The sequence below is a fragment of the Lithobates pipiens genome, unplaced genomic scaffold (assembly GCF_037356315.1).
Source record: "Lithobates pipiens isolate NorthernLeopardFrog02 unplaced genomic scaffold, aLitPip1_a1.2 Scaffold_51, whole genome shotgun sequence".
NCBI lineage: Eukaryota > Metazoa > Chordata > Amphibia > Anura > Ranidae > Lithobates > Lithobates pipiens.
Window position 1 is genome coordinate 4,025,991 of NW_027507874.1, and position 25,347 is coordinate 4,051,337.

The 25,347-nt window shown below is 44.8% G+C and overlaps 2 protein-coding genes across 2 annotated transcripts; one reads left to right on the plus strand and one right to left on the minus strand.

Moving 5' to 3' along the window:
• Positions 1-190: 190 nt before the first annotated feature.
• Positions 191-11,273, plus strand: LOC143957133 (gastrula zinc finger protein XlCGF66.1-like). Its single transcript, XM_077467287.1, has 7 exons — positions 191-297; positions 4,888-5,006; positions 5,405-5,593; positions 5,680-5,803; positions 5,926-6,044; positions 6,166-6,256; positions 6,966-11,273. The coding sequence occupies exons 2-7, from the start codon at positions 4,896-4,898 to the stop codon at positions 7,607-7,609; spliced, it is 1,278 nt and encodes a 425-aa protein (XP_077323413.1). The 5' UTR covers positions 191-297; positions 4,888-4,895; the 3' UTR covers positions 7,610-11,273.
• A 2,279-nt stretch (positions 11,274-13,552) lies between these two features.
• On the minus strand, positions 13,553-22,269 carry LOC143957135 (oocyte zinc finger protein XlCOF8.4-like). Its single transcript, XM_077467288.1, has 9 exons — positions 22,185-22,269; positions 21,662-21,795; positions 21,162-21,290; positions 20,952-21,075; positions 20,729-20,826; positions 19,707-19,815; positions 19,447-19,520; positions 18,206-18,287; positions 13,553-14,521 (listed from the first exon to the last, which is right to left on the minus strand). Exons 2-9 carry the CDS (start codon positions 21,737-21,739, stop codon positions 13,950-13,952), a joined length of 1,266 nt encoding a protein of 421 aa, XP_077323414.1. The 5' UTR covers positions 21,740-21,795; positions 22,185-22,269; the 3' UTR covers positions 13,553-13,949.
• Positions 22,270-25,347: the final 3,078 nt, after the last annotated feature.

Sequence of the window (25,347 nt, forward strand, 5' to 3'; positions counted from 1 at the left end):
AGGTTTTACAGTAGTTGGTAAATTCGCGCTACAAGAAAATGGCCGCCGCTCGGCGTTGAGCTTCTGTTAGTACAACAGACTGGAAAACCGGAAAGATAGAACTTTTACTTAGGAAAGGAGCTATAATCTGACGGAACAACCCACTTTTCTGATGTAAAAAAAAAAAGAATAAAAGATAAGTAGCGAAAATAACTGTTTTGTGGAGTTGTCCTCTACATAGGGGGCCGCCATTTTGTCGTGGCACACAAAGCAGAGGTTGCTGTTGGCGCTGGGCTGTTGGAGCTGCACAGGTTGGAGGTAATATGTGAGCTCTGCATTGTTATGGTTGGTCAGGGGGTGCTGTGTGTTCTTGGGGTGTGTGTGTTCTGCCCAGTTGTGCTCCACTTATACTCTAGGTTTAGGGTCCATCTAAGTGGACCTGTTATAGGGTTCAGTAGTCCTGGATGTTAGTACTATTGTTATAAGGACTTCTTTTTTTAATGTCTAGGCTGGGATTGGGTGAGGCTGACCATGCTTTGCATCCAGATGCTTCAAAATAAACTGTGACTCCAGACAAAACTGTTCTATTGTAGGGTCAGGGGCCCTTGTTGGGTGTTTTGTGGCTCCTGGGATCCAACCTGACTTCCTGTGCTTTGTAAAAATGCTGTACACAGGAGGTATAACTCTCCAGCAAAAATAACTCTCCACCTAAGTCTGAAACATCATGTTTAGGTCATGCATGCATGTGGCCGGGACCTTATTTTTGTGTCTTTTCTGGTGCTGTATTCAGGGCTCACGTGTACATCATAGCCGGGGTCCCTATCATAGTGTCAGCTCTGGTGCCATGCTTAGGGAGCATGTGCAGTGCAGCGAGGGTCCTTAGCATTACTTTCCTACTCGGGTGCGGTGCTTAGGCCCTTAGCACTGGGTGTGCTCAGGGCACGTATGCCCATTGTGGCCTAGGTCCTTAGCACTGGGTGTGCTCGGGTGCTTTGCTTAGGGCACGCATGCCCATTGTGGCCCAGGTCCTTAGCACTGGGTGATGCTCGGGTGCTTTGCTTAGGGCACACATGTGCACTGTGGCTCAGGTCCTTAGCACTGGGTGATGCTCGGGTGCTTTGCTTAGGGCACGCATGCCCATTGTGGCCCAGGTCCTTAGCACTGGGTGTGCTCGGGTGCTTTGCTTATGGCACAAATGCCCATTGTGCCCTAGGTCCTTAGCACTGGGTAATGCTTTGTGCTGTGCTTAGGGCACAAATGCCCATTGTGGCCCAGGTCCTTAGTACTGGGTAATGCTTGGTGCTGTGCTCAGGGCACAAATGCCCATTGTGGCCCAGGTCCTTAGCACTGGGTGTGCTCGAGTGCTGTGCTTGGGGCACGCATGCCCATTGTGGCCCAGGTCCTTAGCACCCAAGTACACACATGAGCATTGTGACCCACTCCTTTAGTGATGTGTTTGCTTGGGTGCTGTGCTTTCTGTAAGGCATGCGTGTGACCCAGTTCCATAGTAATGTGCTTGCTTGGGTTCCATGCTTAGAGCACCCATGCACAGAGTGTGTGTGTGTGTATATGTGTGTGTGTGTGCTGGGGGGGGGGGGGGTGTATGGTACTGTTCAGGCTTCTTCAGACTATTCCTTTCAGATCTGTACCTTTTGGCACTGGAGACAGTGAACCTTGGACTACAAAAGGGGTGCTGTCACCACAATTGTGCTCGATTCAGCAGTACGGATCACTCTACCATGATGGTAGATGGGATCTGTAGTCTACTATGAATAGAACGATTTGAAAGGATGATGGCGCTGTACAGGATGAACCATACACAACCACACTGAATTATGGGTGTAACATGAAACGTGGACAGAAAGGTGGACTTAGCCTTTAACCCCGGGCAGAACACAGGTCCACCATTAAGCTCAACTCCAGAAATTAGAGAAAATTTACACGTGCAGTGGCTCCCCCAGCTCATTCAGTCTGGGGGTGTAAGGATAAGGTGTAATACTTATTCATCACGCTAGAAGGGTCCTTCCAGAGCTGCAACTGGAGCCTTCTCTTTAGGGTGCTCTCGGCCATAGTTGCTTGTACAGTATAGAATTTATAGCCCTGCATTGTGCGTGATATCCCAGAGGGAGCACCACTAGCGTGAGAGGTGGTGGCGCCGGAGCCAGCTGGTGCGGGGATAAAGTAACGCAAATATAGAAAATGTGCAGCGCTAACAAAATATTATATCAAAAATAAAATTGACGTGAAAAATTAACATGTGAAAAATGAATAACGAATATAAGAATACATAATGACATATATTCAATAGAAAGTAGTGTCCATATATAAACATAAGGGGCCATAAGCAGGTCCTGGTGTGTTCCAAGGTGTGTAATCCAAAAGTGAACAAATAACAGTCACAAAAATCTTGAATGAGCATCCAAAAGTGATAAGTGTCATAGAAGATCCACCACCAGAAGCACCAGTTGCTTCCCAGAAAAATTGGACTCCTACAGGTATACACCTGATGAGTAGTACAAGCTTTGTAAGATGACCAGAAGGTTCAGGCTCGCTGTATGGACACAACCTCCAGACGGACATTCCAGGACGCTAGATACAGCAGATTAGTAGTACATGGGCAAATTAGCCCAATCGAGAGTATAAAAGAGAGGAAGAAGGGGGCACATAGCATAATTCAGTGGGGAACATTTATTAAATAAACATAAGAGTTACACTTACATTATCAAGGTAAAAAAAACAAGCGCTTCAAATAGGACTGCAACAAAGGGATCAGCGTGACAATCCAACGTGTTTCGCCTCAATAGGCATCATCTGGGGTGCTGATCCGTAATGGTTACCGTCTATATATAGATATGAGAGCGCCCCATAATGAACAACAGCTCTGGTGTTTGTTCTGGGTATTTACAAGGTTACTTCCGGTTTCAGGTAAGATGGCACCGCCACGTGCGTCTCAAGCCTCGTTATGAAAAGCCGGAAATTTAACCAAGTAATTCACAGGCCGTTTCCAGTTATAGTCAACATGGCGTCAACGTATGTGTCTCAAGCCTCATTCTGAGATACCAGGACAGGAAGTGACCTAATATACAATACGGAACGGCCTGAATGTAAACAAAAAGCAATGGCACTAACGCTGATAGGAACACATAACTACAAAGTGCTGAGTAAAATAACAGCGTGCAAAGATATAATCTAAATGCCAGATTATATTAATACGAATATTAGCTGGAATGTCGAATGAAAACTACAACGTAATAATAACCAAAACAGCGGCGCTCATCATAAAGGGGACATAAGTCTCGATTATACATGTTAAAGGTGACCTCATATAAAATTAAGTATATTAAACTACAATATTGTATAATGATAGTTCTGGTGGGAAATTATGAAAAATTAAATGGAGTGTATAAAAAAATCTAGAGCTGGTGTTCAGAATGGTTGCTCCTACTGTAATGTCAACAATACAATCATATTTGAATTATATACAAATAACTATAAATGTAAATGAACCATAAACAAGACATTAAAAAAAAGAACGTTAATAAATGTGTTAAAGAGATGGTAAAAAATAATTGATAGAAAAAGTATCGATTGCACCTGGGTAACCAACCACAACTAAAACATATTAGCCTTGATGACTAAAAGCATTCATTTCCCACTCTATGTTTAAACCAAAGGGGGGAATAAGTCTGTAGCTGGTATATCCAGTAGGTTTCCAAACATGAGACCCCCCTGGTCATAGCCCCCGACTCCATGGGGGAGTATATTTTGTCAATGACAAATTGGGTACCACTGGGGTCTCTACCGTGATTTTATTTAATTTTTTCTATCGTGCCTAGGCACTTTGTTTAATATCGCCACCCTTGATCCTGGCAATATGTTCACCTACCCTTTTGGAAAAGGAATGGATGAAAGGTCCCACATACTGTTTTCCGCAAGGGCAGGGGATCACGTACACAACATGTGTAGTGGCACAAGTACAGAATACTTTAATAGGGTGTACCTTGTTGGTAACATTAGACCTAAATTCCAGACTTTTACGTCTCCCACATGAATTGTGCTGGCAAACCACACATTTCCTCCAAGGAAAGTAGCCAACCATGTTGTGGAAAAAGGAAGGACGTGTAGGGGGTTTGATAATATTGGGGGCAATTTTTCCTCAAAGTGATGGTGCACCTCTAAAAATGACTTTCAGTTGTTTGCAGTAACGCAGCCTCTCATCACCCTCTAGATCAGGGGTCTCCAAACGTTTCAGAATAAGGGCCACATTGCTTTACAAATACGCTTGGGCCAAAAAAAATCCCCATCAGAGTCCCCCCCCCCCCCCCCCCCCTTTACAGGGTCCAGGTCTGAGTTGGAGTGCCATACCATTGGCAGCCTCTGCTGACCTTAGTCCTCAATCTCCAAGGTTTTACAATTGACCCTAGTTGAGGGCCAGATGTGGCCCCCAGGTCTTAGTTTGGAGACCCCTGCTCTAGATCTAACATGCATTTAACCCTTACAATGCTGGTGCAACTCCGCAGATTCTGCTTATTTCCCAGAGTTGGTCTTTAAGGTATATACAGACATTAGAGAATGTTTGTTTCCAGACCCCTCCATAAGTGCTGCTGCCTCTTCCAGGTGGAGCCTGCTTAGGTTGTAACCTGTAATCGTCCTATCTCTTTGCAAGAGCACCAAACGCTCCCCTATGACTCTGCTTCAATAACCAGCTAAAGGAACCCTTTTACAGACGGTTTCAAACATTTAGATTCAGATAAAAACAGTTGCTCATGATTACAAGTATGTTTTGTGGTCACAAGGCACGCCTGTAGATTGCAATCCTAGTTTAATCTGTTGATGTTGTAGAAAATGCTCTCAGTTACCAAGTCCATATAATCTTTGCATCAAAGTTCATTTTACTCCTCTGCAAAGGTATCATCATGAACAGTCCCTTCCAAAAGGAGAAATGCTCATTGGGCAAGGACAGGAGTCACATGACTGAGAAGATATTAAACCTCACCCTGGAGATTATCTACTTGCTGATTGGAGAGGTGAGGGGGATTCTGGGAGGTCACATGACATCACTCTTAGCTCTATTAATAAAACAGACCTGACCGGAGAGGTGAGGAGGATTCTGGGAGGTCACATGACATCACTCTTAGCTCTATTAATAAAACAGACCTGACCGGAGAGGTGAGGAGGACTCTTGGAGGTCACATGACATCACTCTTATCTCTATTAATAAAACACAGACCTGACCGGAGAGGTGAGGAGGATTCTGGGAGGTCACATGACATCACTCTTAGCTCTATTAATAAAACACAGACCTGACCGGAGAGGTGAGGAGGATTCCTTTAGGTCACATGACACACAGACCCGAGAGAGGTGTATTGTATTAACATGGAATGTTAATTATTCATGAAATAATGTGAAGTTATCTTTTTCAAAGGACTATATATTAGTAAAAACATTTGGTGAGCTTGTGACACCCAGCAACCGTCCCCGTGTTGTAGAAGGATGGAGCCGGATCCACAGCCCCATCACAGTGCCTGCACTGCCCTCCCCGACACCTGAGAGGAACAATGACAAGAAGATTCTAGAAGTCACCCAGAAGATCATTGAGCTGCTGACGGGAGAGGTGAGCGGTACCGGGAATTCTGGGACATTATCCAGTAACAGACAAGGGATGTGTCTGGATGGTGACTGTATCATTGTGTGTGTCAGGTTCCTATAAGGTGTCAGGATGTCACTGTCTATTTCTCCATGGAGGAGTGGGAGTATATAGAAGGACACAAGGATCTCTACAAGGACGTCATGATGGAGAACCGGCCGCCCCTCACATCACCGGGTAAGAGGAGACTTTAATTTCTTGTAAACGAGACCAATATTGAGGATCCCCCTAGATAAACACATCCTCTAATATAAATACATAGAAACAATGTATTCAGTCAGTGTGTGTGTTTCCTACAGATGGATCCAGTAACAGAAATCCCCCAGAGAGATGTCCCCGTCCTCTGTATTCCCGGGACTCCACACAGGAAGATCAGGAGATCCTTCAGGAGGATCACAGCATCACACAGGTTTATAAGGTAGGCCAAATCAACATATTAATACCAAAGGTGACTTGTATACAGTATACTGATATTCTCTTGCATAATTTTAAATAATACCTAAAAAGGCATCACCCATATTGCTTTTTTCCTTATCTAGGATGAGAACCTGTTTATCATTAAAGTTGAAGAAGATGAGGGGAATAATGATCTAGATAAAGAGGAGGAAATCCCTCCAGAGATCAGCACAGGTGAGTAAGAAAAACACTAAATCCAGAAGAAAGTGAAAAATTCAGGCTATCGATCCATCAAAAATAGTTTGTAAATACCTGACCATCACACTGTTGGATATCTCATTCTGGAACCATGGATATTATTACAGAGATAACCAAGGCTCCACCTTCTACATCTATAGAAGTCTTCATTCTTTTGGAAAGGCTTTCCAAAAGATTTTGGTGCATGCCTAAAGCCCCATACACACTATCAGATTTTTTGCTGAGTTTTTCCTTCAGATTTACCAAAACCATGTAGTGTAAGGGCCTGCCTGATTGCATACACATTGAAACTCCTAAGGTTTGACCTTGTATTATATGGTTTCGGTAAATCTGAAGGAAAAACTCAGCAGAAAGTTTGATAGTGTGTATGGGGCTTTAGGGAAACTGTGGTTGTTTAGCTAAAAGAACATGTGTGAGGTCCGATACTGATGTTCGGCGTACCAATTCATCCTGAAAGTGTTCAGTAGTATTGAGATCTAGCTTTTGTGCAAGGCCTTGAGGTCCTCCACACCATACTGGTCAAACCACGTCTTTATAGACAGGGGTACATCCATGTTAGAACATAAAAGGACCTTCCCCAAACTGTTGCCGCAAAGCTTGAAGCACACAATGGCCATACAAAGAAATTTCAGACAATATAGTGTACCTAATCCTATATCATATCTATGTCTTTTGTTCTCTCCAGATGGTCACAAGCTCAGGAATAAATACCCAGTTTTCTCTCCAGAGGGTGACATAGATGAGGACGTCACGGCTGAAGAAAACCGAATAGCCCTGCCCCACCTCCACCCAATTCTCCACGGGCCTAATTTGTCTTCCAATTCTGATGCTTATAACTCCGCTCTCATAGGAGGCGCAAGTTTAATTTCACAGCAAAGAACTCACAATGGGAAGAAGCGGTACTCATGTTCGGAGTGCGGAAAGTGCTTTGCGCAAAAATCAGGCCTCGGCCGGCATGAACGAAACCACAGGGGCAATTACGACTATACCTGCTCACACTGTGGGAAGAGCTTTACGCAAAAAGCCTATCTGGTGGTCCACGAGCGGATTCACACCAAGGAGAAGCCGTTTTCCTGCTCTGTGTGTGGAAAATGCTTCAACCAGAAGCCCAACCTCTTGATCCATGAGCGGATCCACTCAGACGTTAAGCCGTATACTTGCTCCGCCTGCGGCAAATGCTTTAAATACAAGTCTAGCTTTACCCTGCACGAGAGGCTTCACACGGGGGACAAGCCCTTTTCCTGCCCTATCTGCAGTAAGCGTTTCTCCAAGAAGTCATCCCTTGTCTCACACGAGAGGCGCCACATAGGCCAGAAGCCTTTGCTTTGACATAGATTGCTTTGCTTCCTTTCAAAAGAAGCCTGTCGTTTCCACATGGCTGATAGCAGGTTGAACTCTGCCAAGAACACTAGTAACAACACCTCCAAGCTGTTGACTTCATCCCTGATTTATTCTCCTTATTGCAAAAGAAAACAAGTGGGAGTCTGGATATAAGAGAATGGTGACTGAAAGTGGGGTGGGAGCCTCGGGAGCGTTCAAGAGCTGAAGAGCAATATAATCTACTTGTGCCCATCTAAAACTGATATGTCTCGGGTGGGGTTGGCTTTGAAAGCAGGACATTTTTGTATACAGAACAGCCAATTATGATTTTTACAAAAACTACAGCCCCCAATATTTTTTTTTAGAGTTCACAAGCTATAAAGAGCCAGGCATATAGCCATGCCCGATCTGCAAGTCTCAAGATGCCATGTAAGCTTCCCGTGGTCTATTCTTGGGTTGGTTGTGACTAGACTTGAGCAGTTTGATTAAACCCAACAGGATGGTCATAATCGAAACCTAATAACAGCCATAACTATACTTGCTCTGCAAGTCTCAAGATGCCATGGAAGCTTTCCATGGTATACGCTTGGATTTGTTATGACGGACTTGAGCAGTTTGACAATGACCATCCTGTTGGGTTAAATCAAACTGCTCAAGTCTAGTCACAACCAACCCAAGAATAGACCACGGAAAGCTTATATGGCATCTTGAGACTTGCAGAGCGGGCATGGCTATATGCTGTTGTCATAACTGATCACATGTGCAGCATCATGGCAATTGAAGATCAAACAGAGGCCAAGATGGCAGCTTCCTTAGCTGAAAACAATAGGAGGCTTTAATTCAGCTTTAAGGGTTTACACTTTCTTCAAAATGTGGCATTGGACACACTTTTTATTTTTTTTTATTTTTTTTAACAGCACTCTGAATGCCAGTCAAATCCCCTCTTACTAAATAAAATGTTTACTTACAGTCCTGTTCACACATTGTGTTTGCTTTGCTTCAAAAATTATACCGCGTATTGCTTAGGCTGGATTCACACCTATGCATTTTTAGTGCTTTTTGCATTTTGCACTACAGTCCATTTACCATGGTTTCCTATGGAACACGATCTGTAGTACAAATCTGCATAACGCAAAAAGCACTAAAAATGCATAGGTGTGAATCCAGCCTTAGTGCTTCAAAAGATCTCCAAAGAAGTGACAATGCTCACCTTCAGCACCTGAAGCTTCTGAGGGGCTTTTATTCAGCGTTAGCTTCACTTTGTTTTGGAAGTATTGCAAGTATGAGGTATCCCAGGATGCATCGGGAAACCAAGAAGCGAACCAGAAAGACGTCATCAGCAGTCGCTTCCAGTTCATGTGTATATGTTCTGGCAGTGCCTGGTGCAGACATCACATCTGATGTGCAGTGTGGAGCAGCAGGAAGGTGAGTGGGGTCCGGAATGGAGTAGAGCAACTAGCAGATGGCACATGTGGTGTAAACATGGCAACACTCTAGCAGAAGGTAAGCAGGGACCGGAAAGAGAGGACTGAACAGCAGAGGATCAGCAGAGCTGGGGGACTAGAGCAAGAGAAACTAGAAGATTTCACACATGGTGAGCAGCATGGGAGCAATATAGCGGTAGGTGAGCAGGGACCAGTGAGAGAGGAGGATCAGCAGAGCCGGGGGTTACTACTACGTGGGTGATCGGCAGAACTGGGGGTTGCTACTGCGTGGGTGATCGGCAAAGCTGGGAGTTACTACTGTGTGAGGGAACAGCAGAGCTGGGGGTTACTACTGAGTGAAGCATCGGGAGACCTGGAGGTTACTATTGAGCAGGGATCTGCTGAACAAGTGTACTAATAAGCTGGGGATCTGCTGAGTGGGGGTACTACTCAATTGGGGTTTTACACGGCCCCTTTAAAACAAATGGAAAATAAACGCACACAGCATTTGCGAAGCTTCATTAAGGCCCCATTCACACTTGTGTGACTTGGGACCTCAAAGTCGCATGGAAAGTCATATCCCATGATTTCCAACGAGTAGCATTCATATCAGTGCGACTTCAAAGTAGTCCCTGTAATACTTTGTACGAACTTTGATGCGACTTGAGGTTTATGGACCTCAAGATTACACAGGCATTGCTTCAAATCCTGCGACTTTTTCAGGTTGCACAAGTGTAAAAGGGGCCTAAAGCTTCAAAAAAGCATCACAAAAGCATAAAAAAAACATGTTTTAGCGGTAGGCACTTTGATGTGTGTTAAAGTTGAAGCAAGTGTAAAGGAGCTCTAAGAGTGGAGAGGGCGCTGTTATGCCGTGTACACACGATCGGAATTTCGGCAGCAAAAGACAGATGAGAGATTTTCATCGGAAAATGTGACCGTGTGTATGCTCCATCGGAATTTAGCTGGCCGAATTCCCGCCAGCAAAAATTTAAGAGCATGTTCTCAATTTTCTCGATGGAAAAACTTTCTATTGGAAATTCCGATCATGTGTATGCAATTTCGACACGCAAAAGCTCACGCATGCTCAGATTCAACTACGAGATGGAAGCTATTGGCTACTGGGTATTGAACTTCCTTTTCCGAGTCCTGTCGTACGTCTAGTACATCACCGTGTTCTTGGCGGTCGGAATTTGGTGTGACCGTGTGTATGCAAGACAGCTTGAGTGGAATTCCATTGGGAAAACCATCAGACCATAATTCAGGTCATGTGTACGCGGCATAAAATTCTGATAGCTTACTACTCCATCAGTTGCCTGACCTCAGGTTTTCTTCCAGTTCCTGAGCATGCGTAATAGCAGAGTCCTGTAGATGTTTACATTCCCTTCAATTCCAGGGCTATGCTTTTTGAAACCGTTGTGCGCATTTAGGAGCTGGGTGACAGTGAAGGTCTAGGCTCTGTTACATCAGCTGTCTGCTGGTAATACATGTCACCTGTGGAGTGCGCACAACAGTATTACATCACAGAGCCCTGTAGGTAGGAGGAACGTTAACAGCTACAGGGCATTGTGTAAAACTGGAGCACTTGGAATCTGTGCATGGCTAATCCGCTTCTTACTTCAGCTTGTTTAATTAGGCTTTGACAGAAAACCTGGCAGCTGATTGGTGAGGCGCATCTGATTTTGCACTCTCCAGTTTTAGCAAATTTTCCCCTATGTGTTCTCAGCATGGGGGAACTGTCAGACCTCCTGGAATGCTGGCTCTCAGCTGCAGCATTGTCTGGATTTAAATGGACCTGACAAATATGGAGGTGCTGACGGCCTTCATTTAATTGTTCAGATTTTTTACACCAGCTTTGTGTAGACTGGCTCCTTTAAACGCCATGCCATGTTATGGTTTTGAGGCTGGACTCCTCTGGGACCACCCTTTGCCTGCAACAAGGGTCTTCTGCCATTTGCAGAGGGCCAACAGCGAGATAGTGATGTCCCTTCTGCATATAAAACCAGAGGTGACATCATACTACAGCCTCTGTTCCAAGCCAGAACTGCTGGACAGATCCTGCGGGGGCGGGGCAAGCAGCATAGCATCCTCCCCTGCCTTTCTTGGCTCCAGCCCTCCTACGAGGGGCAGCTTTGGGGGCTATTACTGTTTTAGTGTCTCTTTAAAACCCACCAACTATCTATGAAAATTTTATACTACAAAACTATATAATAATGAACACATTTGTAATAAAAAATGTACAAAAAAATCGATTCAACGGTCTGTGTCGCTTTTTTTCGGTTGTGATATCTGGAAGAACATAATCAACATTTTGGGATGAAAACCATGAATGAGAATTGTCTCTAGTAGCCTCCTGCTTTTGGAAGTTCAGGATGGAGTCTAGCCATTGTAAACAATTCAGTTCCATGGAGGGGCCCCAAAGAAACTTCCCCTGTGCTGGAGGAAAGGCTCTGCAACTTTCAGTGCAGAGATGATAGTTTATCCACATGGTGTGCTTTGTCAGCAAAGGAAACACAGGCAGTCAACATCTATGATTTATTGATTGATAAGGGAATGGTGGGGGGGGGGGGGGGCTGGTGAGTCTGAGTTTGTGGTGGGGGGGAGCACTTCTGATTTATTATATTAATTGAATCCCCTTTAATATATGCAGTATGGCGAGTGATGTGTCGGCTTAAACCTTTTAGGCATTTAGTGATGTCTCTGCCCCAGAACCAGCCCACCCAATGCATTTCACCACCCCGACTTGCCCACAAGGACTTTCCTTATCCTTGTGCGCAAGCCAAGGGTGGTGAAATGCATCAAGTAGGGCCTGTTTTGGATTAGAGACAGCGCTGTATGCAGTCGATGTAATGGTTATTAAAAATACTGCAAGAAGAGTTCATTGGAGCGCGACTGATTTTTTTTATTTTAATTTTTCTCCTGCTTTCAATGAAGAATGGAGACGGAGAACCCAGGCGCCGGCCACAGCGGTCCATGTGCAGGAGAGGCCAGTTTTGAGTGGAGATATTGATTTGTGTGTTTCCTCTTACGCCTTTACCTCTCCAAGAGATCATTGTACTCCTTTTGACAATGCCTTCATCTGCTTTTCTCTCCAGAAGGCCAGCGCCACCATTGTTCAGGCTCCATCCAGGGTCACCATCTACTTCCTGGACTGAGATGCCACCTCAGAAATGACAGTCATACAAATCCTGCTTCCTGTGCAGTTTTTGTGTCTGACATAATTCAGCTCCTACTGCAGCCTCTCACCTTGTGACTTGCTACAAAGTTACATCATGGGTGCTCAACCAATGGCCCTCCAGCTGTTGCAGAACTACAGGTCCCATCATGCCTTATGCCGCGTACACACGACTGGACTTTCCGGCAGACTAGGTCCGACGGATTTTCGGCTGACTTTCCGAACGAACGAACTTGGCCACACACGAACGCACTTAGTCCGTTCGAAAGTCCGTTCGTTGTGAACGTGATGACATAAGACGGCATTAAAAAAGGAAGTTCAATAGCCAGTAGCCAATAGCTTCCCTTGTGTCGTATTTGGTCTGTCGGACCAGCACACAGACACAAATGGTTTTCCCGATAGGAATTGAGTCCATCGGACAGATTTGAAACATGTTCTACTTCTAGGTCCGTCGGATTTTTTAAACGAAAAACGATCGGATTAGCCCACACACGATCAGATTGTCCGATGGACTGATTCCATCGGACCTAGTCTACCGGAAAGTCCGGTCGTGTCTACGCGGCATTAGCCTTTGGGAGTCATGCTTGTAATAGGGCCTTGCAGTGCATCATGGGACTTGTAGTTCCATCACTTCTGGCGGGTCACAGGGTGAGCACCCATTATGTACAATCTAATCACTAGGGAAGAGGAGACTGAGAAAAGGTTTCCTCCTGCTTGCAGCAAACAGATGATGTGATCTCAACCTAGGCAAAGCCAGGCAGGAGCTATGGGATGACTTTTTATTGATAAAGGGTGGAGCTTTTTTGAAAAATGATACTGTTGCTGTATAATAGGACGTTTCAGGAATGTATCCATACAGATATGTAAGGTACATTTTAAGTGATTCCCTCATTTGCCCATTGGACCCCTCCATCCTTATAGGTATGTGAGAGCATGTACCTCTCTCCCCTTCCCCCTATATTGCATATTGTGGTGTATGGGTGGTCAAGCATTGGTGTTGTCACATGAGGGCGGGTCTTACCTCTCCGTAAGCTCCAAGTTACACCAGACCTATGATAGGATTTTTATATGGCTCCCAGCGGGCGGCAAGTGAAGTACCATCAGCCGAGGGGTCATGTAGCATCCAATCAAAGCATTTTGATATTTGCATGACTCATCCCAAGAGCCAGCCCACCAGGACTGAGCGCTCTTCGGAGGAGTACTCAGGCAGGGTGCTGTGATGTTTTCAGGAAGTAATGTACAGCACCCTGCCAGCCATGATCTGCCTGCATTGTATACAAAAGCACAGAGATCCACCAATGACATGACTGGGTGTAAAATAAGGTACGGTATGTAATGAAAACAGGATTTCAGGTGTAAAGTTTATTACCTGCAGATGTTCTTTATAGGGTGTTAACACACTTTATGTCAGACCCTTACCTGCTTCTGTTCTGTAGATACTAGTTAGCACATAGTTATAGCGCTGAAATCTTTCAAAATGTGTGCTAAACAGAAGTCCTGCCATTGCCTCAATCCCATGATCAGACGATAACAGTGTTGACATAGGAAACAGGATCCCCCAACAGCCCCATAGACTCCTGGTACAATAAACCAAAGGACATTGAGGAGGGATGCCACAAGGCCCCGGGATAGTTCACCTTGAGTCCTGTGCAGACTTCCAGTGGAGAGGGTACAGAAGTAGGGGGACAAGTCCTGCCCCAGAAACAGAGGTCTGCATTGGCAGCTAAATCTGAAAAAAAAAAGGTCCTGACCTTTAACTTGTGCCTCCACTCCGCCCATACAAGGCCTTCCCTGTGTGCACCCTGGCATGCTTAATGAGCGACGTTTTGTAGTTGTAGCTGCGGCCGCAGTCAGTGCAGACGTACTGTGCCCCCATGTGGACCAGCTTGTGTTTAATCAGGGTGGAGCTGTCTGAGAAGCACTTCCCGCACTGCTCACACAGGTACGGCTTTTGCCCGGTGTGGACCCTGCCATGCCTCACCAGCTTACCCTTCTCTGCGAAGCGCTTGCCACACTCTGGGCACTGGAACGGCCTCTCGCCAGTGTGAGTCCGCTGGTGGACGACCAGCTGGCGCTTCCTCAGGAAGCACTTGCCACATTCGGTGCACTCAAAGGGCTTTTCCGAGGTGTGGATCTTCATGTGCGCCACTAGATTGCAACTCCAGACAAACGACTTGCTGCACACTGAGCACTGAAATGGGTTCTTAATGATCTGCTTGCCAGTCTTCAGTCTGCAGTCTGCCAGGTTTGGGTCTCCACCAAACGTCTTGTTGGGCATCTTCCTGGTGTGGACATTCCGGCTTGTGAAGACTCCGGTTCCTTTGCCTGTGTGGTTGTAAATAGATCAGGTGTTAGCAACAGGTCCGTCACAATCCATCCACAATCCTGGTCATGTGACAAGTAGATCATGTCCCTGCTGTGCCGACCATCCATCAGACATGCCCCCCACATATGTAGAGCGGCATTGGGAAGCAGCAGTGAGGCGTAGCTACCTATTCTGTCACTACATACTGTACAATGCCTGGGATAGACACGAAAGGTGAATGGGTGGGGAGCCACATGTCAGAACAGGTAGTTATGTCTCATTGCCGCTTCCCTGCGACACTATGCATACAGGGTGAAGGAAGAGGAAAGACTCTGACAGAGGACATTATGGTGGCACGGGGGTAAGAGGATGAATGAACTGGAGGTACTTATTAAAGCCAGCCATAGATGGTTAAAATCTCACCAGTTCATTTTTTTGAAAATTCTTTTGGGTTTCAAGTAGGGCCGTGGAAATGAAAGATGAATTCCTCGATTGACTGATTCATTTTTTTGATCGATCAAAATTCTTTTGATCGGTACTCGTCTCTCCCCTGGATTCCGGGGCTTCAGGGAGTTCCGTCGGAGATCCGGTGACGGCACGGACATCAACGTCACTGGACTCCTTCGCCCTTCCCCAAGTTCCTCCGTCTGCTAACGAAGGGAAGTGGGGAGGAGTCTGGTAACGTCGAAGTTCAGATTCAGCGTAACGTGTATGGGGGAGGAGCTATGCATGGCGTCACCCGCTGCTGCCCTACGGAACTAACATGATTGTTACTTTACATGCTGTGTTTTTATCATCTTTATGTGAGTAGTTTGTGTTTGAACACAAAAATTAAATCTTATACTTAGGCAGTGAGCGCTTAGATCTTTTCTTTCTACCCATGACCTGGCATCCTTGCTGAGATCTAAGGAGACATGAGAGAAGTTTATGGTCCGTGTTAACCCTTTTGATACCCGCTTGCATGACCACCTGTTTACACAGGGATCCATGCCATAAGGTGAGAGTGATTAGTTAGACCGGAGGTGGAGGAATTGTCACGTTACTGTGGAAAAAAAAAATTACTTATGTCAGTGCTACAGTTTGAATTTAAAACGTATTTGTGTGAACTGTGAAGTTAAGTCATGGATTGTGGAAACTAACTAGTGTCGGGTGATTGTATATAGTGTATACCACATTTACCACTGACTAATGCAAAGTTGCAATGCAAGGAGATCAGCTAAAAGTAGTTGAATCTGTATGTGCGTTATAATTAATCAAAATGAGTCGATTAAAAAAAAATAGATTAATCGAACATGAAAATTTTAATCAGTAACAGCCCTAGTTTCAAGTTTAGATACAAACCAGAACCTGGTTTTCGGGCATACCGAGGCCCGGTCCATATACATCACAAAGAAAACAAACAGTATAAAAAAATAAAACCTTAAGGCTGCGTTCACACCTAATACTGATGCGGCTCCCAGCAGGGGTCCTGTGTGTTCTGGTTCACCATTTCAGGTCCAATCTCAGTCTGAATTTTTGGCTGAATTCGGTCCTGAAACGGACCAAAAGATGCACAGGACTCCTGTTCAAATTCACACCAGAGCCTGCATTGGAGATAGAGAGCCGGTCAAAATCTCCTGCTATTGTGAATTGGATGTGAGGAACTCGCATCAAATTTTCAATGGTGTGAACCCAGCCTAACAGTACTGCCGCTGTTGGCACCAGAACTAAACTACACCTTCCAGTAAATTTTGAGATGGTTAGTATATTGTAGGTATCGGCTACTCAGGGGCAGTATTAAGCAACCGTTAACAAAGAAGTAAGTCACAACTCTTAAGCTATGTACACACGATAGGATAGAACAAAACCATGGATTTTTTTTCAAAGGATATTGGCTCAAACTTGTCTTGGATACACACGTTCACACAAATGTTGTCAAAAATTCCAAATGTCAAGAACACGTACGACGAGCCGCGAAAAATAAAGTTCAATAGCCAGTGTGGCTCTTCTGCTTGATTCCGAGCATACATGGACTTTTGTGCGTCAGAATTGTGTACACACGCTCAGAATTTCTAACAACGAGTCTTGTTGTTGGAAAATTTGAGAACCCGCTCTCAAAAATTTGTTGGTGGAAATTCCGACAACAAATGTTCTATGGAGCATACACACAGTCGGACTTTCCGACAACAAGTTCACATCCTACATTTGTTGTCGGAAAATCCTATCGTGTGTACGGCCCATAAGTCATGTGGATTGGACGTGGGTTCACCTACGTATACATGTTCGCCTAGTCATTTGTAAGGTAATCCACTAATTAAGAGATTGAGGGTCAGCATTAGTAGACAGGTCCTCTACCCAAATGTCCCAAACCTTGTGGAATTTTTTAGGGCATACTCTCGCCAAATAGGTGGCCTTGTACACAGGAAAATTAACATTAATTAACTTTTTCCACAAGGTATGGGTTGGAAAGGATGAGGATTTTCACTGGAGAAGAATATTTTTGAACAATAATAATCCTATCAGCGTCCTAGAGGCCCGAAGATGAGCCAGAGTGTCCACCAAACCCATCAAACAAACCTCCACTGTTCCGGGGTACATGAATAGTGGTCACAGAGTGTATGACCAAGACCACCGCTTCCCAAAAAGTTTGAATGAAACGGCATCGCCAAAAGATGTGGATAAAGTCTGCTGTGTATGCTGCACACTAACACAGGAATGGAGGGATATTTTCTGTGTAAACGTGCAGGTTTGAGATAGATCCTATGTAGGAGTTTGTACTGAATCAACCTGTCAACGGCAGAAATCAGCTGTAAAAAGGCGCACTCCCATATTTCTTCCCAACCTTCATCATCTAAGCTAGGGACATCCAGTGCCCATTAAATTTTAAGAGTTTCCAGCCCCGAGTGGACAGAGAGAGACATGGTCTTATAAATAGTGGAGAGGGGTTTAGTGAGGGTGAAATCTCGCCAGTTTAGGCTGAGATTCAAACCATCTATGAGCAGGCTTATTGTAACCGCTTCCCGGTGCCCCTATGCATCCAGGGTGAAGGAAGAAGAAAGCCTCTGACAAAGGTCATACTGGTGGCACTGGGGTAAGAGGATCAATGCACTGGAGGTGCTTACTGGCTGATTTTATCCAAATTGATCCATTGATCAACTTGGGTACAACCAGCATGTCAGATTTTTACATGCAATTATTGCCAGCGGCTATAGCCACTAGCAATATTCACTGTTTTCTCCTGCCAGTGACAGCTCCCCGCACGCTCCCCTGCCGGGAAAACACAATAGCTCCATGGGAGGGATTCCCCCATCAACACTGACTGTGTTGATAGGGGAATCAAGTGTTATTTTTCCCTGCAACCCGTGATTGCAGGAAAGAATATCACATCATCTATGGCCTGCCATAGAGCAGCACCATAATAGGAAGCCATATAATGGAGATACAGCAATGGAAGTCGGTATAATGGGGAGCATTTTAATGGAGGCTCATGGACCACCACAGTAAGAGAGGATGTTACTGGAGCTTCCATCTGATCACCAGTGTAAGGAAACCCTATAAACACACACATCCCTCATGTAATCTTTGGTAACTTCTATGTTTTTAAAGAAAGTCTCCACCTCTCTGGGGTTGCATACACTCTAAACAGATCATATTGGCAAAATTGATGTAGTGACTGAACAAGGAGAATTTGGAACTCTTCTCTGGATTTAGTGTTTATTACTCACCTGTGCTGATCTCTGGAAGAGTTTCCTTCTCCTCTTCCTCATCATCAACAGGTTCAACTTTAATGACAACCAGGTCCTTACCCTGGATAAAATAAAATAAACTATTTTAACCCTTTCGCTTCCCAAGCCGTTTTTGCAAGTTTTTTTGCACACACGTTTAAAAAAAATCATTTTAGGCCTGAAGATTGTATAAACCCCTAAAACATGATATCGTTTCTGAAAGCAGACATCCCAGAAAATAAAATAGTGGTAGTTCCAATTTGTTTTATGTTACATGATATGCAAGGTCCAAGAAATGCAAATTTTTTGTAAAAAATACTAGGACACACAAACACAATAAATTACCCAATTTTAAGTAAAAGATTATATCACAATGTTTTCACGCTTAGGCACCCCCATCAAGTGCGTTTACGTTCATATGTGCATGTATGTGCAGATGGGGGGACCTCAAAAATCTTTGGGGAGAGGAATTAATGTTCTTGAGTGTTGATGGCATATATTTCATATTTCCTTATTTAAGTCGCCTCACAATATCTAAGGAAGAAAGCCTCTAATATCCTGGTTACTGTAGCTGACTTCATACCAAAGGAATTTCATTGCAAACTGACCAAGTCTTTAAAACAGGTCTCAATCTGGTGGCCCTCCAGCTGTTGAAAAACTACAACTCCCATGAGGCAGTTACAAGTTGTGGACTTGTAGTTCCACAACAGCTGGAGGGCCACCAGTTTGAGACCCCTGCTTTAAAAGGTTATATTATTTGCAGGGGAGTTGGCGAGGAGTTGACCATTTCCTTACACACAAGTCCTATATACTACAGCTAATCAGTACAGGAATATTCAGTCACATCTCAGAACTTGCTATCATACATGCATCCCTGATCATCTGTGCTAAGCCATGCAAGCGGGCGGGACTCCATGGTAAAACAGCATCTTTAGTATTGTTATATTTTCCAACATTATTATATTTGTTATCTGTATCTGTCATTATTTAATTAGATGTTATACCTAAAAGTGTTTATGTGCTCTCTTTGCACATCTGAAATACAACCCCAAAAATGTAAACTATCACGTAACTGTGATAAAATAGGTGTAAAGGTTTTACAATTTAATTTTTTTTTATCAAATAGGGGATAAAAAGTCCCTATGTGATGATTTTTTGGAGAAAAGTTCTCTTTAATGGGACATCTGGGGTCTTCAAGAGCCTTCTGCTCACAGTGTCATTGGCAACCTCATTTTACTTACATGGTAATCCTGTGAGAGGTTGTGTTCTTCCTGTATGGAGTCCCGGGAATTCAGAGGATGGGGACACAGTCTAACTGTAAATATACAAATATAAAAACTGGAACTGTACCATTTCTTAGACATCCATACTTCATTGCAGAATATCATCCAGCCCAGTCAATATGTAATCTGGATTACCAAAAACAGGGCAGCCAGTGAACTAAGTGGGAGAAACAAGGAGAATCTGGGACTCTTCTCTGGATTTAATGTTTATTCCTCACCTGTGCTGATCTCTGGAGGATCTTCCTCCTCTTTACACTGTCTTACATTCTTCATATACTCCTCTTTGTTACCCGTATCTTCGATTTTAACAACAATCAGGCCGTCACCCTGGGTAAAATGTAAAGGGCTTTCAAAAACACTCCGATCAAGACTGGTAATCTATGCAGAGGGCATTGTCTACCCCCCCCCCCCCCCCACCAGAACATCAGGTTCATCTAATGAGAAAAGTGAAGCAACACGTCACCTTACTGACTAACATGATCGGAATTCCGGAAAAAGACCGATGAGAGCTTTTCATTGGAAAACGTGACTGTGTGAATGCTCCATCGGAATTTAGCTGTCCGAATTCCCGCCAGCCAAATATTGATTGCATGTTCTCAATTTTCCCAACGGAAAAACTTTCTATCGGTAATTCTGATTGTGTGTATGCAATTGCGACACGCCAAAAATCACGCATGCTCAGATTCAACTACGAGACAGAAGCTATTGGCTACTGAACTTCCTTTTTCTAGTCACATTTTATGTGTTGTACGTCACCGCGTTATAAACGATCAGGATTTGGTTTGACCGTGTGTATGCAAGACAACTTGAGCCGAATTCCGTTGGGAAGACCATCAGAGCTTTTTCCGACGAGAATTCCGATCGTGTGTACGCGGCATAAGAAGCTCCTTCATTAGGATCTGGAGACACCGTCTGCTGAGACGTGAAATAGCCGGTCAGATATTCCCAGCCCCGCCCACTATATGGTAAGGTGTAGAGGACAGATTCATATGTCCTCAACAAGCAAACCCACTGAGAAGTATATGGAGGAACTTCATGGATTAAATAAAAGTTATATGAAAGATAATTGATTGTAACTTCATCTCCAAGGAAATAATTCCTTGACAGAAATGGCAAATCACTGACTGACTCTACTTCCCATCTGGATGTGATATTTAGAGTCTGATTCAGGAACCATCACCAAACCATTTTAAGGCACCTCCTCTGTAGATTCAGGTGGATGAAATGTAATTTGTGGTACCTGATCCTCCTGAGGGATCTCTTGATCTGCTTGTGTGGAGTCCCGGGAATACAGAGGACGGGGACATCTCTCTGGGGGATTTCTGTTACTGGATCCATCTGTAGGAAACAAACACACTGACTGAATACATTGTTTCTATGTCTTTATATCAGAGGATGTGTGTATCTAGGAAAATCCTCAATACTCTTCTCTCCTTTACAAGAAATGAAAAGTCTCCTCTTACCCGGTGATGTGAGGGGCGGCCGCTTCTCCATCATGACTTCCTTGTAGAGATCCTTGTGTCCTTCTATATACTCCCACTCCTCCATGGAGAAATAGACAGTGACATCCTGACACCTTATAGGAACCTGACACACACAATGATACAGTCACCATCCAGACACATCCCTTGTCTGTTACTGGAGAATATCCCAGAATTCCCAGCACCGCTCACCTCTCCTGTCAGGAGCTCAATGATCTTCTGGGTGACTTCTAGGATCTTACTGTCTTTGTTTCTCTCAGCTGTTGGCGAGAGAGGTGGAGGCACCTTGATGTTATCCAGCTTCTTTATTGGTCCATAATTCTACACGAGATATTACAATAATTATTACCACATCATTCACTACATGTGATTTAACAAATATCTCATGTGACCTCCCAGAATCCTCCTCTCCAGTCAGCTCTGTGTTTTATTAGTAGAGATAAGAGTGATGTCATGTGATCTCCCAGAATCCTCCTCACCTCTCCGGTCAGCTGTGTTTTATTAATAGAGATAAGAGTGATGTCATGTGATCTCCCAGAATCCTCCTCACCTCTCTGGTCAGCTCTGTGTTTTATTAATAGAGATAAGAGTGATGTCATGTGACCTCCCAGAATCCTCCTCACTTCTCTGGTCGGCTCTATTATTAAAAGAGATAAGAGTGATGTCATGTGATCTCCCAGAATTCTCCTCACCTCTCCAGTCAGCAGGTAGATGATTTCCAGTGCGAGCTGCAGTATCCTTTTGGTCACGTTCCTTCTCTTTTTCCCCATCCTCAGTGAAGACTCCGGGAACAGACTCCTCGTGGGAGGGACCAACTAATGTTTCTCTGCAATAATAGTAAATGTATATACTTAGTGAAACACCCACCAGTATCACATGATCTGTCTGTTGCCATGAGATGATGGCAGACCCTCAGCAGCCGTATGGACTGACATCATAAATCGTCACATAGGTGTGTAATGAGGGCTGAACTCTTCTAAATGGAAAAACGGAGGACCGAAAGCTCAGCCCCAATCTGATCAGAGCCCCACCCCCTGTGGGGACAAATAAGAGGGACAATTTACTAATAATACAAAATGATGAAAACATTTTTAACGACAAACTTATGTATTATTAACAAAATTAATTAAACAGATTCATTATAATTATTAACAGTGATAATATACAGCCCAAGCCCCAGTAATAATAATGAATAAAATATGGTCACTGTCATACATTGTTAGCTGTAACCAGCTGCCTGTCTACCCTCCATCATCATTATTCCCCCCCCCCCCCCAGCACCGGAAGCTTCCCTCTCACGTCTGCCCTTTGGCTACAGCACTTCCGCAGTGTGCGTTCCACGGCCACTCAGCAGTTTCTGGGTTCCCATAGAGACGGGATGCAAGGGGTGTTCCGTCAGATTAGGCGACCTGTCAGATTTTGTAATGGAAGTGACGTTCCGTCATGGCCATCTTGGTACACCCCGCACCTGGCCACACTAAGCCTACAGTCCGAAGTCGCCAAGCAGACATCTTTTTACACCCACCGAATTCTTGCATTTCACACTTATTTTTACCAGTAAACTGAGCTTATATAGTAAAATACAGTATTTAGAAGTCTGTGACACTGTTTTGATGCTGAATTTTAAAAAGCAGCGGCTGCAGCAAGCCTGCTGATCTGACAGAAGACCACTGCTTTTAAAATTCAACATCAAAACAGTGTCACAGACTTCTAAATACTGTATTTTACTATATAAGCTCAGTTTACTGGTAAAAAGAAGTGTAAAAAAGCAAAATTTGGTGGGTATAAAAAGATGTCCGCATGGTGACTTCAGACTGTAGGCTTACTGCAACCGAGTGCGAGGTGTACCAAGATGGTCGTGATGGAACGTCACTTCCCTTACAAGATTTGATGGGTTGTCTAATCTGATGGAACAAGGGGTCTGGCTGCAGAGTGGAGCTCCACCGATGACATGGAGCATGTGGCCTCCACTCCACTTATTTTTTTTTTTTTATTTAGCTTTTTTTACTGAACTTTATTGTGACTCTCTGCAGCTGGAGCTCCACTATCACATGAAACATGTGGCCTCCACACAATTCCACCTTTTTTATTTTTAAATTAACTTTAATGGAACAAACAACAAATAGGCAATAACAAACAACAAATAGACAATGACAAACAACAAATAGACAATAACAAACAACAAATAGACAATAGTACAGGAAGTGGAGGTCACATGATTTCTGGAGTGTAGTGGAGCTCCAATGACTGCAGTTCTGTTGGGATTTTCACATATTTTTAGGAGTTTTTGTACTTTCTGTTAAAGTGCTGTCCTTACGTTAGCTTTGTAAACTGGACTTCTTTGTAAAAGCAATTGTTTAACATTTACCAATTTACATTTTTGGTGATCATGGAAGTTCATGTTTATGGTGGAAGAAGAATGCAATACCTTGGATTCCGAGCATAATTTGTTCCAGAAGCATGCTTGTAATCCAAAGCACTTGTATATCAAAGCGAGTTCCCCCATAGGAATCAATGGAAACTCAGATAATTCATTCCAGTGCCACTGCTAGTAAGTGCAGTACTGCATGTGGCCAGAGGTGGAGGGGTGCCAGAGACACTCGGAGATGCTCAGAGACACTTGGGAACGGAGTGTTTTCAAGTGTCTCCAAGCGTCACCAGCGCTCCCTGCACCCCTGGCCAAATGCACTTCAGGCGGCAGGGGGGACCCTCCAGGACCCTTCCCAGGCTGACTGGAGTTAATGGACATCAAACCGGCACTCGGGCCGGCCACAGACCAAGGGGTGGCCGGCCGGCAAAGTCCCCGGCTGTCCGCGGCTCCCCCGAGCTTCAGGCGGCAAGCGGGACCCTCCAGGAACCTTCCCTGGCCGACCAGAGTTAACCGGCATCAAACCGGCACTCGGGGCCCGCCACAGACAGAGAGGTGGCCGGCCAGCATTGTCCCCGGGCATTTGTCTTGCGAGACAACGCTTACAATTGAGTCAGTATATATTTTTTTTAAAAACAGCTCATAAACTCTCGGAAACCACATTACTCACAATCAGAGGTTTTACTGTACATCTTTCTAAGCACAATCTCATTGTCCTTTTTGGCCACCTTCATGCCAACTAACAGGGTCAAGATTGAGACACACATCGATCTCCACGCAAAAAAACATGTTTTTATGGTTCAATGGTATGTCGACATCAAACCTCTTCTTCTTGAAAATCATATTATACGCAGACTAGATATGGAAAGGCATTTATTGTTGAGTGAAATTTCTGCAGTGCCGAAATCGCTACCCCCTACACCCTCTCCAGTGCTGTTCCCATCATCTGCTGCACCCTCTCCAGTGCTGATCCCATCATCCGCTGCACCCTCTCCAGTGCTGTTCCCATCATCTGCTGCACCCTCTCCAGTGCTGATCCCATCATCCGTGCACCCTCTCCAGTGCTGATCCCATCATCCACTGTACCCTCTTCAGTGCTGATCCCATCATTCGCTGCACCCTCTCCAGTGCTGATCCCATCATCCGCTGCACCCTCTCCAGTGCTGATCCCATCATCTGCTTCACCCTCTCCAGTGCTGATCCCATCATCCGCTGCACCCTCTCCAGTGCCGATCCCATCATCCGCTGTACCCTCTCCGGTGCTGATCCCATCATCCACTGTACCCTCTCCAGTGCTGATCCCATCATCCGCTGTACCCTCTCCGGTGCCGATCCCATCATTCGCTGCACCCTCTCCAGTGCTGATCCCATCATCCACTGCACCCTCTCCAGTGCTAATCCCATCATCCGCTGCACCCTCTCCAGTGCTGATCCCATCATCCACTGCACCCTCTCCAGTGCTGATCCCATCATCTGCTGCACCCTCTCCAGTGCTGATCCCATCATCTGCTGCACCCTCTCCAGTGCTGATCCCATCATCCACTGCACCCTCTCCAGTGCTGATCCCATCATCCGCTGCACCCTCTCCAGTGCCGATCCCATCATCCGCTGTACCCTCTCCAGTGCCAATCCCATCCCATCCTCTCCAGTGCCAAAGCTGCTGTTCCTGATGACGCTCAAATGCGAAACGCGTAGGAGTTGTGGGAGACATACGGTCCTTGAATACAAGCCAAGAACAGGTTGGCCCAGTGGAGGGAGACTAACACCACCTGCGGAACATCAGTGGCTTGCCCGATTTTAGAACTGTTTTCTCATTGCTGGAAAGGCTTGGTGTCGGCCAATAGACACATTGAAATGTGAGTGCAATACGTTTTTTTATTGATTTTTCCATTAAAGTTAAAACGGTTTTACGCTATATTGGTTCCATTTAATTTTGTATGAATATATGGACGTTGAGGAATTTCTAACGGGAGGAATGCGTTGTGGATTGGTTATCCGTTGAATGAACCG

Bases quoted from the DNA above. Each gene is read 5' to 3' on its own strand.
- LOC143957135 (XM_077467288.1), bottom strand. From the start codon at position 21,739: ATGGGGAAAAAGAGAAGGAACGTGACCAAAAGGATACTGCAGCTCGCA. The intron at 21,291-21,661 runs GTGAGGAGAATT...TATCTCGTGTAG, and splicing joins TCTACCTGCTGACTGGAGAG to AATTATGGACCAATAAAGAA. The intron at 21,076-21,161 runs GTGAGCGGTGCT...TGTGTGTGTCAG, and splicing joins TTGAGCTCCTGACAGGAGAG to GTTCCTATAAGGTGTCAGGA.
- LOC143957133 (XM_077467287.1), top strand. From the start codon at position 4,896: ATGAACAGTCCCTTCCAAAAGGAGAAATGCTCATTGGGCAAGGACAGG. The intron at 5,594-5,679 runs GTGAGCGGTACC...TGTGTGTGTCAG, and splicing joins TTGAGCTGCTGACGGGAGAG to GTTCCTATAAGGTGTCAGGA. The intron at 6,045-6,165 runs GTAGGCCAAATC...TTCCTTATCTAG, and splicing joins GCATCACACAGGTTTATAAG to GATGAGAACCTGTTTATCAT.